Genomic DNA, 13,637 nt, shown 5'->3' with positions numbered 1-13,637 from the left:
CTTCAGACAAGAGTCATGGTTTTCCGTTTATTAAGCTTTCCACACTAGTGACAAATGTCATGTCAGAAAGTAACTCAGCTTTTGCTTTTTAACAGAAAAATGTTCATCACAGGTCTTCTCTCAGTAGTGTCATACCTGGCCATTGGTTTGGTTTGGTTTGGTTTAGTTTGGTTTGGTTTTAGAGGGGAGAGGACAGAGCAGGCCACCTTGGCCTCAAGTGTGAGAACAGATTTGAATTGTGCAGCCTTAGGCCATCAAGTCCTGACTCTATACATTCAGAATGTATTGGGACTTATCTTGTACCTGTGTCAGTTTCAGCCACCTGGACATGTTTCCCAGTCCCTACGAATTCTTGAGGATACACCTGTAGAGCTGGCTGCCCACCTTTCACTCAGCATTCGTGCCTGAGTGCTGCATCACGACAGTAATCTCATTCTGTTAGCTTACTGTAAGAATAATTCCTCTAATGAGAAGTTGTTAGACTCTCATCCTTACGGCGTTCTCCTATGTGCCTTCTGATATCTGTGACCATTATCATTTTTGCTAATTTTTCTTCTTAAATTTAATTTTTCTGTGCTTTATTTTCCCATTACAGTTTACATTTGTTTTAGTAGTTCAGTGGGCAAATGTGATGATTATATTTAACCTTATTGTTGGTCTTGCACTTCTAGATGAAGTGCTGTATATTGATAACTGTCAGTGGATGAAGAAAGGGAGAGAGGACAGAAGGAGGAAGGCAACATTTGGTCATTTCTTTAACAATTCTAGAGGATTTTAGGATTTTCATGTTTGCTAGAAGTTCTTTTTTTTTTTTTAAGACATTGTTTTTAAACTATTTTTTTAAGTTCTTAATTTTTGGCTGCATTGTGTCTTCGTTGCTGTGCGCAGGCGTTCTCTAGTTGCAGCGAGCGGGGCTATTCTTCATTGCATTGCGCAGGCTTCTCGTTGCGGTGGCTTCTCTTGTCACGGAACACAGGCTCTAGAGCACATGGGCTTCGGGAGATGTGGCTTGTGGGCTCAGTAGTTGTAGCACGCGGGCTCTAGAGCGCAGGCTCAGTAGTTGTGGCGCACGGGCTTAGTTGCTCCGCGGCATGTGGGATCTTCCTGGATCAGAGATTGAACCTGTGTCCCCTGCATTGACAGGTGGATTCTTAACCACTGAGCCACCAGGGAAGTCCCTAGAAGTTCTTGATGGACGTGAATAACAATAATATGCAGGGAAGTTACATTAATAGAACACTCCAGGGAACTTAATGATTAGTTCATGCTTAAAACCAAATGTGCAGTAAACATGTATTGCATCCCTTCAGTCAGCACGCATTGATGGCACACCAGCTATGTGCCACGCATGGTACTGGGTACAAGATGAGTAAGATACTCTCTTTGCCTCTTAGGAGAAACAGACTAGCAAATTGATGATTACAACACAGTGCGATAAATTGATATGAATGACATTTTAAAGAAGTACAGAGGCAGGAATTCATAATTCTGCCTGAGGAGTGGAGGAAGTTTTCACCAAAAATGGTGGCCGTTGAACAGGGCCCATAGGAGAAACATTCACTAAGCAGAGAAGAGGAAGGTAGATCATCGCGTCTGCAGGAAACATTGATGTGTTTAGTGACTAGAGCTGAGTTTACCAAAGTTTCAGAAAAATTACTTTTTAAAATGAAATTTTAAATTACTTTTTAAAATGAAGATCCCCAGAGCCACCCCCAGAGATTCTGATACTGGAAGTTCATTTGCAATAAGCACCTCAGACAGTTCTGTAATGACAAGTCCAAGGCTGCATTTTGAGAAATACTGACAGATCGAGACGAGTGTGTGGCTCTTCTGACTTCTAGTTCTGGAGGCAGATTGACACACAGGAAAGAACCCTGATTTTGCAGTTAGACGTACCTGGATTTGGATCCTGGCTGTGTACCTAAATAATACGCTTAATGCTAATCCATAGGTCTAGATTTCGGCAAGTCATCTAATCTTACTAAGCCTCAGTTTTTACATCTGTAAAATTAGGGCAATAATATTTGTAAGAGGACTTCCCTGGTAGTGCAGTGGTTAAGAATCCGCCTGCCATTGCAAGGGTCACGGGTTCAATCCCTGGTCTGGGAAGATCCCACATGCCGCAGAGTAACTAAGCCCGTGTGCCACAACCACTGAGCCTGTGCTCTAGAGCCCGTGAGCCACAACTACTGAAGCCCACACGCCTAGAGCCCATGCTCTGCAACAAGAGAAGCCACCGCAATGAGAAGACCACGCACCGCAACAAAGAGTAGCCACCACTCGCCGCAACTAGAGAAAGCCTGCACACAGCAATGAAGACCCAACACAGCCAAAAATACATAAATAAAATAATAATATTTGTAAGATTGTTATGAAGTATAGAGGATGTGAAGTATCTAGCCCAGTGTCTGGGACAAACTAGGTGATTATTAAATGATAGCTATTATTATCCTTTTCTAGGGGGTACAAATTAAATCTCTCTGTGCTTCATATTCCTTATCTGTTAAATGCAGATGCTAATAGTACCAGTCTAGTATGGGTGTTTATGAGTCTGAAGTGAAATATGCATGAAAAGCACTTAGAACAGTGCCTGGCACATGGAAATTCTTCAATAAATGCACAGAGTGATGATGTCCTTGATATTATGGTGATGGCATTATTCCTGTAACTGGCTGGCATCCTGTTATGTATTGATCTGACTAGAAATGGTTAATGGGTTCATTCAGGTATGAGCAAGGACCTTGAAAAGTGGTGGTATGGGGGATTAGAAGATAAAAGAAAAAGTATTAGGGGATTGGAATGACCATATCTGTTAGCAGCTGGGAGAAATGGTCACATGACACTTGGGAAGAATTATTCTTGGTAGTGAAGGGGTTTTATAAATTAAAGAAATAAATAAAGGAACGGAAATAAGACAATCCAATCTGCTACCTCAGGGTAGGGCTTTATGTAATTTTATGAAAAGTGGGGGAGAAGGCATTAAATACATTGAGATAGCCTCATAGGTGGGAGTGGGAAGTAGGTTACAAATTTCTGGGTCCCAACTAAGCCAACTCCCCAAGATGTAGGACTGTGCCAACTCACCTGAGAGTATCCGGCACACATCTTCTACACTCATGGTATATCCCCTGCTGGTGAGTGGTGGATGTCCATTTCTTCCGTCTGCAGTGGACCAGGCTGACCCTGACCCCAGTTACTCGTAAGGGCTCTCATGGAAACTTTTGAAGGATGATGGCTGTGGTGGCTTCCAAGAACTCCAGGGATGGTACAAAGATGAGAATACTGCACTGGAGGCCAAGGGGTGTGGGTCATGATCCTAGCCCTGCCATGACTAGCTGTGTAACCTTGAGCAACCATTCCATCTCAAGCAAAACCTCAGTTTCTCTTGTTCATTTGTTCCTGTGTTCGTTCAAAAGACTTTTTCTGTGAAGTACCTTTCTGAATGCCAAATCCTGGAGGGATAGAGAGACCAGGCAGCACCCACTTCAGTATGCATTTATTCCAGTTGAAGTAGAGAGTGTGCAGGTAATTGTTAGACCAAGTATTTTCTACATATCTTGAATGGAGGACCGAGAGTCCCAAATGGACCATTTGAACTGTTCCTTGGTTTATATCAGAAAGAAACCCTGATACATGGGATGAAATGTTGAGTAGTAGGTGAATCTGGGCAAAGGAAATATGGATGTTCTTTGTACTAGTCTTAATCTTTCAACTTTCCTATAAGTTTAATATTATTTCCAAATAAAAAATTTAAAATAACAGAATTCCTAGTGATTCAGACCCATCTCCCAAAATGCAAATAAGTGATGATATTATATAATGTGCTGTAATTTGTCACTCCACAACTAAGACCACTCACTGGATTTGGTCTGAGTTGAAGTCTCAGCTCATTTACTAGTTTAGGACTTGCCTAAATTATTTCACTAATATGAGCCTTCATTTTCTTTATAACAAGGTTTCCCTCATAGGGTCTTTGTGAGGATTCAATGAGATTATATCCAATATACCTATATGGTTTCTATGGATTATCTATATAAAACACATACAAATAAAATTGTTTTTCTTTTCATAATGTGCTGTGCAGATATTGATGGCTCTCTGCCTTAACTGAGCTCACATTAGCGTATGTGTTTCCTGGAGTAGCTTACATCAACTCACAAGCTCCCTTCTGTTTTCTTACAGCCTGAAAGAATTTCAGGGGAGCAATATGGAATCCATTCTGATGTCTGGAGCTTAGGAATCTCTTTTATGGAGGTATGTTGTTTGGAAATAGATGCTTCTGTGTATACCTGTACTAATATGTTCTATCAGGAAGGATGAAGATTTTGAAAAAAAGTGAAACTTCCAGTGTGTTATGTGTATATGTAAACAGAGTTTAACTCAATAGTCCTTATTTTGATACCCTTGCATGGCTTGTGAGCTGACTATTCTAAAGTGTTATTTCTCACAGATCACCTGTGTAAAACTTATCTGGAGTGCTTCATAAAAATACAGGTTCCTAGACTCCATCTAAAACCAATTAAATTCACGTTTCTAAGAATCAGCATTATGAACATGTTCCCAGTGTGATCCTTATGCACACTAAATGTGGAGAACCTGTGTTTTGAAAGAGAAATTCCAGAAAAATTATGTGTGATAGTAGCCTTGTTGGAATGCATATATAACTTCCAGAGGTGATTACTTTATTAACAAATACAGCCCTACTCATTTGGATGTATAATTTCTATATGTTTATTTAGAAAGAAAAAAAAAAAAAACACCTTGTTCCAATAGGATCATATCATGTGTTGGGCGACAGGGTGTGATATGATTTAGAGGAGGTTAGGTGTATGCATTTAGCACAATTTTAATGTCTTTACTCTTTATAGCTGTATTTAGAGTGGACTTTATCTTGGTATGCTACATGTAGCTCCACTAGAGGTCTGTGCTAAGATTTCTGTACAATGATCTTTGATCTGTAAGGAAATACATAGGATTTATATTAGAAGGACATCTGGCTCAGGGTGAATTATAGTAGTATAAAGTCTGGATAATCACCAGTGCTTCAAGAATTGTATCTTATGTACATTGATTCAGATAAAGGAGGACTCTTTAAAAAGTAGAAAGAACTCCTAAAACAAGATCATGGATGAGTTGCAGTCACAATTTCATCAACTTTTTTTCTTTTGCTCAAATACTTTTTCTGTGATTTTTTTTTTTCTGTGATTTTTGTAATGCAGTTGAATTTCTAAGGAGATATCTTCAGACTGAATTCACTTGCACTATAGAAAGAAAGCAAAAATAAAGTATTCAATGTTTATTAAACCATATTCTTCTGCTTCTTCATGAAGAGAATCTAAGAGGAAATACAATATGTATGCATCAGCTGACAGGTTAGCAATACTGGTGGACAGATGCTCAGAACTAAGTTTCCCAACAGAATCCTGAAGGGCTCGTCCAATTAGCCTGTTTCAGGGAAAACTAGTATTTTTGATCTGTGGAGCTCAGCTCTTGCTATTATGTAATTTCCCTTTGCATATTTTAAATCATCATCATTGAATGTATTTGGTAAAAGACCAGATATAGTGTAGAACATTTGAGAAGTTACGTGGTGTAAAGATACAACTCGTAGGCTGGGAATGAAAGACCTGGATTGCAGGTCCAGCTTTGCTACTGCTTTTCTAGGTGGCGCTATGCAAGCCAGTGTCCCTCACAGTGGGTCTCAGTTTCTTCATCTGTAAAATAATGATCTCTAAGCCCCGTTCCAGACTAACATTCTGTGACCCTAAGCAGTCTGTTCTTGTCTTTCTTTAGCTTTCTGCAACAACTCTAGAATTGTGTGACTTAACAATATGCAGAGGCATAGCAATACTGTCAGACAGTGTAGCTAGTAGATTTAAGATTTAGAACACGCATACATATTCACCATTCCTTTCTTCCACATTCGTTTCTTCATCCAGGTTTTGAGCTCCTGCTATATCTGCTAGATAGGCAGTGGAGATATAGTAATGACGGACACTCCATTCTTGATTCTAATGGAGTTTTGCATTTGGTGAGGGGTGGGGCATTAAGTACAAAAAACAGAAGGAAAACTAAATATATAATTTGTCAGGCAGTGGTAAGTCCTAAGGGAAAAAATGAAGTGGAGTAGTCCTTTCTGATAAAACAACCTTTGAGCAGAGACTGGAATGGTGTGAGGGGCCATTAGGCAACAGCAGATACAAAGGTGCTAAGCTGGAGTGTGTTTGGCATGTTTAAGGAAAGCAGAGAGACCCAGGTGACTAGAGTGGAGTTAGAAAGGGAAAACTGGGAAAAAATACAGTCAGAGAGGTAGCCAGGGGCCAGATCATATGCAGCCTTGTAGGCCACGGTAAGGACTTTAGATGTTACTCTGAGAGTAAATGATTTGAGTTATATTTCCAGAGGATGATGGGGTGCTCTCTGGAGCACAGAATATAGAGGGGCAATCATGGAAACAGGGAGATCAGTTAAGATAGGTAGGCAGATAGGTATATGAGTAGATGGATAGATAGATAGTTGCTTAATAAATAGCACATATTTACATTGCATATTGACATATATGTCTGCCAGTATTTTGCTGGGTGCTAGGGATACAAAGAGTAATAAAAAGAGACTGTCATTTAGGGAGCGCGATTGCCCTTGATGTATTTGGGTTTCGTTGATCATGTTCATTTATCCTGGAGGTAAACTATTGAACGGTCTTCAGAAGACTGGAGAAAACAGACTCATTGACACTGTAAGACTGAGGAGGATTAAGGTGTAAGGAACAGTGTGAAAAAGTGTCATCATTGAGTGTGAGACACCTGAATGCCAGAAGGAGCGTGTTGGCTCATGTAGTAAAGTGGAGAGTAGAAAAGGACCACTGGTCAGGAGTGAGGGCCAAGAAGGGTTAGGTGTTTCCCTGCTCACTGCATTTTAAAATGGTTGTTGAGGAGCGGGATGTTAGATCAGAAGGGGGAGGAGATAGCCTTCGAGGATGTAAAGTGCAGTCTGATTATGATCATCGGAAAGGGTTGTTGAGCACCCTCTTTGTGTGTGATGCTTAACTAATTGCTTTTGAAAGGGACTATGTGATCGTAGTCTCTGTATTCTGGGAGTTTATGATCCACCAGACAGGCAAGTGAGAACAGATGACCAAACACAGGTGGTGGAGTAGGTCTTTAGAGAGGAGAGTAAGGCCCTGGAATGTGTTATATACCAGATTCATCTGGGGTACAAGGCAACAAAAAACATGTGATAGGGAATGGGAGTCGGAGGTTTTGAGTCCATAGATAAGAAATTGTGTGTGATTCAATAATGAAGAGCAGATGTGATGAGAACATTACCTGAAGAGAGTGGGAAGTTGGTCCAAAAAAGCACCGAAGAGCCAGTTTCTTCTTTGTTTTCACCACAGTGTTCTTGGAACAGATGTGGTAAATCCTGTTTAAAATCACTGTAGATTGAGAGAAGTGTGAATCTCAGTAGCATTTTAAAATTCTGAGTAACAAATTGTGTTCTGAAACATAGTCAGCATCTTCAAAGAATTGCTTCTCTTCTGTTTATCCTCAGTTTTAAAAGTGAAAGGTTCCCTTTCTAGGTACACACTCCAAAGGGTAGAAACTTTCATTCATTCAGTAATTACTGTTTAAGCACTTACCACGTGCTAAGCCTTGGAGAGTGGAGCACACAAAGCTGAGAAAAGACTGCCTCTGATAGAGAAGACAGACACCAAAAGCCCTGTGCAGTGTGATAGTGTTGTTAGTAAAGATGCTTCTGAAGTACTCTCAGCCACAAAGGTTGGGAGGGTGGCAGTTTCTCAAAGGAGTTGACAGTTGAGCTGGGTTGTCTTGAAGGGAGTTGCCCCTGGGAGAAAGAAAGAAAAGATGGAGGAGCCCCTCCCACTCCCCAGCACACTCTAAGGTGGATCTTTGTAAACCCTTCAGGAGAGAGCAAATGTCTAGGTATGCAAGGTCTACCTGTTTGTGCGGATACCTTCCTCAAAGCGTTTTGAGTCAATCAATTTATTCCCCTAGGGTACCGGGTGGTAAAAAAACAAATGGGATAAAAATATAGGAAACCGAGCAAAGGAAGTTTCCTGAAATTACACAAGAATCAGAGACAAAATGGGAACCAAGGTTTTCTATCCCTTCTACCTCTACCTAGCACTCCCCCCACCAAATTCCATAAAATCCCTGAGGTTTGGTGATGCAAGAGTTAGAAGGCTGCCTTCCTTGCTTTAAACTCCTAAAATACAAGGTTCACCCTTGCTTGCCTTCTTCATACTGCCCCTTCCCTTGTTAATGTGCTGTCACAGTCCCCACGGGGACTCATAACAAGGCCTCTCGCCACACTCTTTCATAAAAGATGATACTGCGTGCAGCTAAAATGTGCCATTAAAAAAGTCACAGGTGCATTTGTGCCTTAAGCAAAGAATCTTTAATATCAGACTATCTCCTTTTCCAGGGACAGAACTGCCCCCATCTCCTCTCAATTCTGCATGAAGTGCTTTTCCAGGATTTTGTCAGCTGTATATAGCATTTGGAGTTGGCAGAAGTAACATAAAGATGGAAATACCCTTAAGAAGGGGAAAAATGAGATTATTAAGCTTGACTAGAGCACAGCAGTTTTACTAGATGTAAAGACTTTGGCCCCTTTCGATGTTTTTTGTTTATGGTTTTTAGATCCTTAAATGTGTTGTAGTTCTCCTCATGTGGATTAGTTATAGAAAGAAGTAAAGGTCAAAACCCACATGGAATTAATTGCACTTCTTCCTTGAGCCTTCATGACAAGAATTAGTGTGAAAATGCAAAAAAGTAGAGAAGAAAAAAGAAGCGAGAATCACCAACAAGAGTACAAAATTTCTGAACTAGGACAAACTGGGAAGATTAATCCTGCCCCAGAATGTTTGTTTGACTCTTGTAGAAAGCATGCCCTGATTCAGTGGACCGGGTGATGTTTAGGGCTGAATGTGTACATAGTAAGGGCTTGTCATACCAATTTTGATGATTTTAATTTCTAGGGGTAAGGAGTACCTAAGACATATTAGTGCAGAATTTCTGAATTTCACAGGCTGTGCATTGCTTCTCTCTTCTCCCATAGAACGAATGGCTTGAGGAGAAAGTCCCACTGTTGCTTCTTACTAATTAGTTAATCCATTCATATTCTTGTGTCATTCAAGTCACAACACGAATCTGTGGGAGGGAAATAAGCAGTATTATTTGGAAAAGCTGGATTTTTAAGTTGGTCCTAATTGGGTCAAAAAAAAGAAGTCAACACACGCCCTCCTCTAGCCTTGTGTTTGCAGCGCTCAGGAGGACGCACACACATCTAAAAAGGCACCAGGTCAGTCTTGCAGTGTTCTTGTTTTCACTGAGTATGAGCTCTCCAAGTACATGTTCTGGTTTGTGATTCTCTTTGGCGGGCTATTGTAAACCTTATTAAGGTCGGTGGTGAATAATCTGACAGGCTTTTCCACAGGAGCCAGACTGAAAGCCCTGTCTTTAGCGCATGCATTTTGCTCTTTTCACTTGGGTCCTCGCTCTTTCTGCCTTTGTTTGCCTCCTCTCTCCACCAGTCTCTTGAGTCCAAAGCGTAGAACAATCTGGCTCGATGCGCTTGGTTAATTGGAGTGTCATCTAGTCCTCTGAGACCCCTCTTCAGCGTGATCACTGTTTTACTGAAGTGGTTTGAATGATGTGTTAAATGATGAAAGCAAGGTCCATGGCTTAGAAAAATGTGTCTAGATAGGTGAAGAACACGTTCAGAGAGTCACACAAGGTCACTGTCATCAAAGTAGCACCATCTTCTAAGGATTTGATGGGTTCCGTTGTTTTGACAGAGTTATCTCTTGTGAGCTTCAAAATTACCTTTACCAAGTTAAAAATAGTCAAGGAATACTGTGCTGTTCACTCTACATGGAATATCATTTTCTTCTTCTCCCCAAGATACAATTTAAATACACATCCTTTATAACACCAACTCTGATCTCTCCAGCTGAAAGCAATTTCTTCTCCTTCTGACCTTCATCTACATCTTCCTTGTGGCATGTGCGTTTTCCACTTTGTATTTTATTAATTTATAGCTATGTCATAGTTCCTTATGACAGGATTTAAATCTGATTCACTCATAATCTCCTACACTCTCTAGCACAATTTCACTGCCCTAGTGAGTACTCAAGAAATCTTTGGGGCTCAATTTTTTCATACTTCTGTAATGGTTTTAAAGCAGTTTCTGAAAATAAAGATCAGAGTTAAAGTTTGACGAAGCCTTTACCATAAGTGCTCACAAACATTTGCTGAATAGATCATAAATGTTTTGCATGTGAAGAAGAATTTTCTGTTTGCCAGAGTATCAAACCTAGATTCAAATTCCACTTCAGCCAGCATACACTATAGATTGTTGGATAAATCACTTAATCTCTCGGGGCCTTTAGATGGGAGCTCTGTTTCAGAGCTTCTGGAAAGGGCACAATGAGAAAATTAAGCCATTATCCCCTCTCTTTCAAAGGAATTACTTTTTGAAATGTTTACATATGGTTCAAAAAGCCTACTAATTTGGTTAAAGCACGGAATGCATGTGTTATCTTCCACTCTCACCTCAAACTCCACTAAAAATTACCGTGAAGGGATTTTTTTTTTTTTAATGCTTATTACCATAAAGAGAGGGAAAAGAGGGACTTCCCTGGCAGTCCAGTGGTTAAGACTCTGCGCTTCCAATGCAGGGGGCACAGATTCGATCCCTGGTTGGGGAGCCAGGATCCCACATGCCGCGTGGCGTGGCCAAAAAATTTTTAAATTTTTATTAAAAAAGGAAAGGAGACAACAGCAACCAGATTTTGAATGTGGGAAAGCAGGTGGACAACAGTACACAACTTAGCAGAACCGAGAGTGTTGAAATCCTAAGCTAGCAGTAGAGAAAGAAAGAATCGCCTGATTTCCTTTAAACTACCCAGAAGGCTCAGGAATTGGTGGTCCCAGGTATCTGGAACTAGGAGTAGAGGTGGGGCCAGAGAAGAGAATTGTCTTAAAGATGTCTGAGAAACAGTTAAGCTGTTCGACCCACAGGTTCTTTGCCTAACTCAGCATGAGCAGACAGTCAGTCACCCCTCCCCAGCCCTAACACAAGACTGAGTAGAGGAGTTTCTCTGAGAATAAAATAAGTGATACCTGGCAGTGTAGAAGGCTGGGTCCCATTACTGAGCACAGAGGCATTAAGTGAAAGTTTAGATTCTAAATGTGGAGACTTCCAGTCATCTTACCACACCCTGTTCCTGGGACACTAGAAGCCAAGATTACTTTTCAGGAAGGATACTGGAGGAGACTTTCTTTTTTTTTTTTTTTTTTTTGACATCTTTATTGGGGTATAATTGCTTTACAATGGTGTGTTAGTTTCTGCTTTATAACAAAGTTAATCAGTTATACATATACATATGTTCCCATATCTCTTCCCTCTTGCGTCTTGGAGGAGACTTTCTTTAGGGAAATGTGACCAAGAGGCCTTAAAGATCCAGGCATTGGGAGTTTTCCAGGGAAACAGTCCAATGAGATCGCGTTACCTCAGCCTACAGGCTCCACTCACAAGCACAGAGTTACTAGTCAGATTTGTAGTGCCTTACTCTTAGCAAAACATTTGAAGAAGGCTTTTAAGGTAAGAACAGAGACCTAAAATAACTGAAAAAGAAAGCAATTTGGAGGGCTTGGACACTATGCAGGGGAGAAAAATTCAAATGAACTCTAATATTCTCAGAGGGATAGGAGAAAATGTTGCATCTAGGAAACAAGAACAGGCTGCTGTAACAAAGGAACTTTCAGATGACAACAACAAATAGAGTATTAAAAATTAGAGAACCAGGGACTTCCCAGGTGGCGCAGTGGTTAAGAATTTGCCTGCCAATGCAGGGGACACGGGTTTGATCCCTAGTCCAGGAAGATCCCACATGCCACCAAGTAACTAATAAGCCCATGCGCCACAACTACTGAGCCTGCACTCTAGAGCCCACGAGCCACAACTACTGAAGCCCACGTGCCTAGAGCCTGTGCTTCACGACATGAAGAGCAGCCATCGCAATGAGAAGCCCATGCACTGCAACAAAGAATAGCCCCCGCTCACCTCAGCTAGAGAAAGCCCACGTGCAGCAACAAAGACCCAATGCAGCCAAAAAAAAAAAAAAAAAAATTAGAGAACCAGGTTAGGAAGTCTAATGTAAAAAACAGAAGTTTCAGGAAGAAAGAACAGAGAAAACAAAGAGGAGGAAATCATCAATAGAAATGTTTCAATTTTAATTTTATAACATGAGAGAAATATTTGTATGTCATTTCAGATGGCCTTCTTCTTAGTATTTCTACAGAAGAACCAAAAAACCCTAACTTTTCTAAATGATGTATGTCAGTGCTTTTGCCCAGAGAAAGTGAGTTTTTGTAGGAGAATAGAAAATTATTGATTCTCTATAGACATCTGTAATAGAATTGTCCCAAGGAAAATTTAGGGTAAAATGTACAAATAGTTGGATGTAACTACCTTGTCTTATGGAACTGTGAAAAGCTGTTAACACATCTAATTTTTTTGATTTTACCTTTATACATACTGTTTAATGGATATCAGATAAGATTCATTAGATATCAAGAAAATGCAGTGTGATTTTCTACATTTACAAGCAAACACATAGAGTATAGTGAGCTGTGTAAAATGAAAATAAAAGTATTGAAAAAGTGACATGGATCACCCAGCCCAGTACCTTTGACAGAAGTTTCTGGAGAAGTGTGGTGAAGAGTATGTCATTTTCTTTCTATGATATATTTTCCGATATTAAGGCTATCATCCTAATCCTTGAACTGTTAAAGAGCACACATTTTGCGTTAACCAGAAATGTTGACGCCACCCCTTAAAATCAGTGTTATCTTGGCCAAGTCATTTTGCCACTCTGAGTGTCAGCCTCTTATCTGTGGAGCAAAGATAACATTAGAAGTCATTCCTCAAATATTTATTGAACACTTTTTATGTGCCAGATACTTTACTAGGTGCTGGGGACACATTGGTAAATAGGTATGTTCCCTTTCCTTGTTGAACCTACAATGTAATGAAGGAGGCAGAAGATAAACAATAATAGTAAACACCTATTTTTTTTGAGAGAAGGCAATTTCAGTATTCGAGGCTTTTTTTTTTTTTTTTTTGCGGTACGCAGGCCTCTCACTGTTGTGGGCTCTCCTGTTGCAGAGCACAGGCTCCAGACGCGCAGGCTCAGCGGCCATGGCTCACGGGCCCAGCCGCTCCACGGCATGTGGGATCCTCCCGGACCGGGACACGAACCCGTGTCCCCTGCATCGGCAGGCGGACTCTCAACCACTGCGCCACCAGGGAAGCCCATATTCTAGGCTTTTTAATAAATACTTTCATCTAACAGTAACAACCCCATCAAATTACTTTGAGAAGTAAGCTTCTCTTTGAAATAACATCTAGGTAGTGGATGTTTACCAGGTGAAAAGAATTATGGAGCATTACCTAGACTTGGTTCCTGCCTCTAAATATACAGAAGAACCTATTCCCCGCTCTCCCTACAAAAAAAAAAAAAAAGTTTCCAGAGACACAACTGTCTCTAGTGGATCTACAGCTGCAGCTTTGTTTTGCCTTTCTAGCCCCTGGTGATTATGAACCTGGTCTGA

General features: G+C 40.6%; 1 protein-coding gene across 6 annotated transcripts in view; it reads left to right on the top strand.

Annotated features, from left to right (window-relative positions):
* The window catches only part of MAP2K5 (mitogen-activated protein kinase kinase 5), a 269,304-nt gene that overhangs the window by 163,797 nt on the left and 91,870 nt on the right, over nt 1-13,637 (top strand). For all 6 annotated transcript variants that reach the window (XM_032622664.1, XM_032622666.1, XM_032622662.1 and 3 more), the window contains one exon: nt 4,183-4,254. In XM_032622664.1, coding sequence (XP_032478555.1) covers nt 4,183-4,254 — 72 coding nt within the window. The remainder of the gene's footprint in view (nt 1-4,182; nt 4,255-13,637) is intronic.

This window comes from Phocoena sinus, chromosome 2, assembly GCF_008692025.1.
Source record: "Phocoena sinus isolate mPhoSin1 chromosome 2, mPhoSin1.pri, whole genome shotgun sequence".
Taxonomy (NCBI): Eukaryota; Metazoa; Chordata; class Mammalia; order Artiodactyla; family Phocoenidae; genus Phocoena; species Phocoena sinus.
Note: the sequence above shows the minus strand (reverse complement) of the source record. Positions and strands in the feature narration are given on the sequence as shown.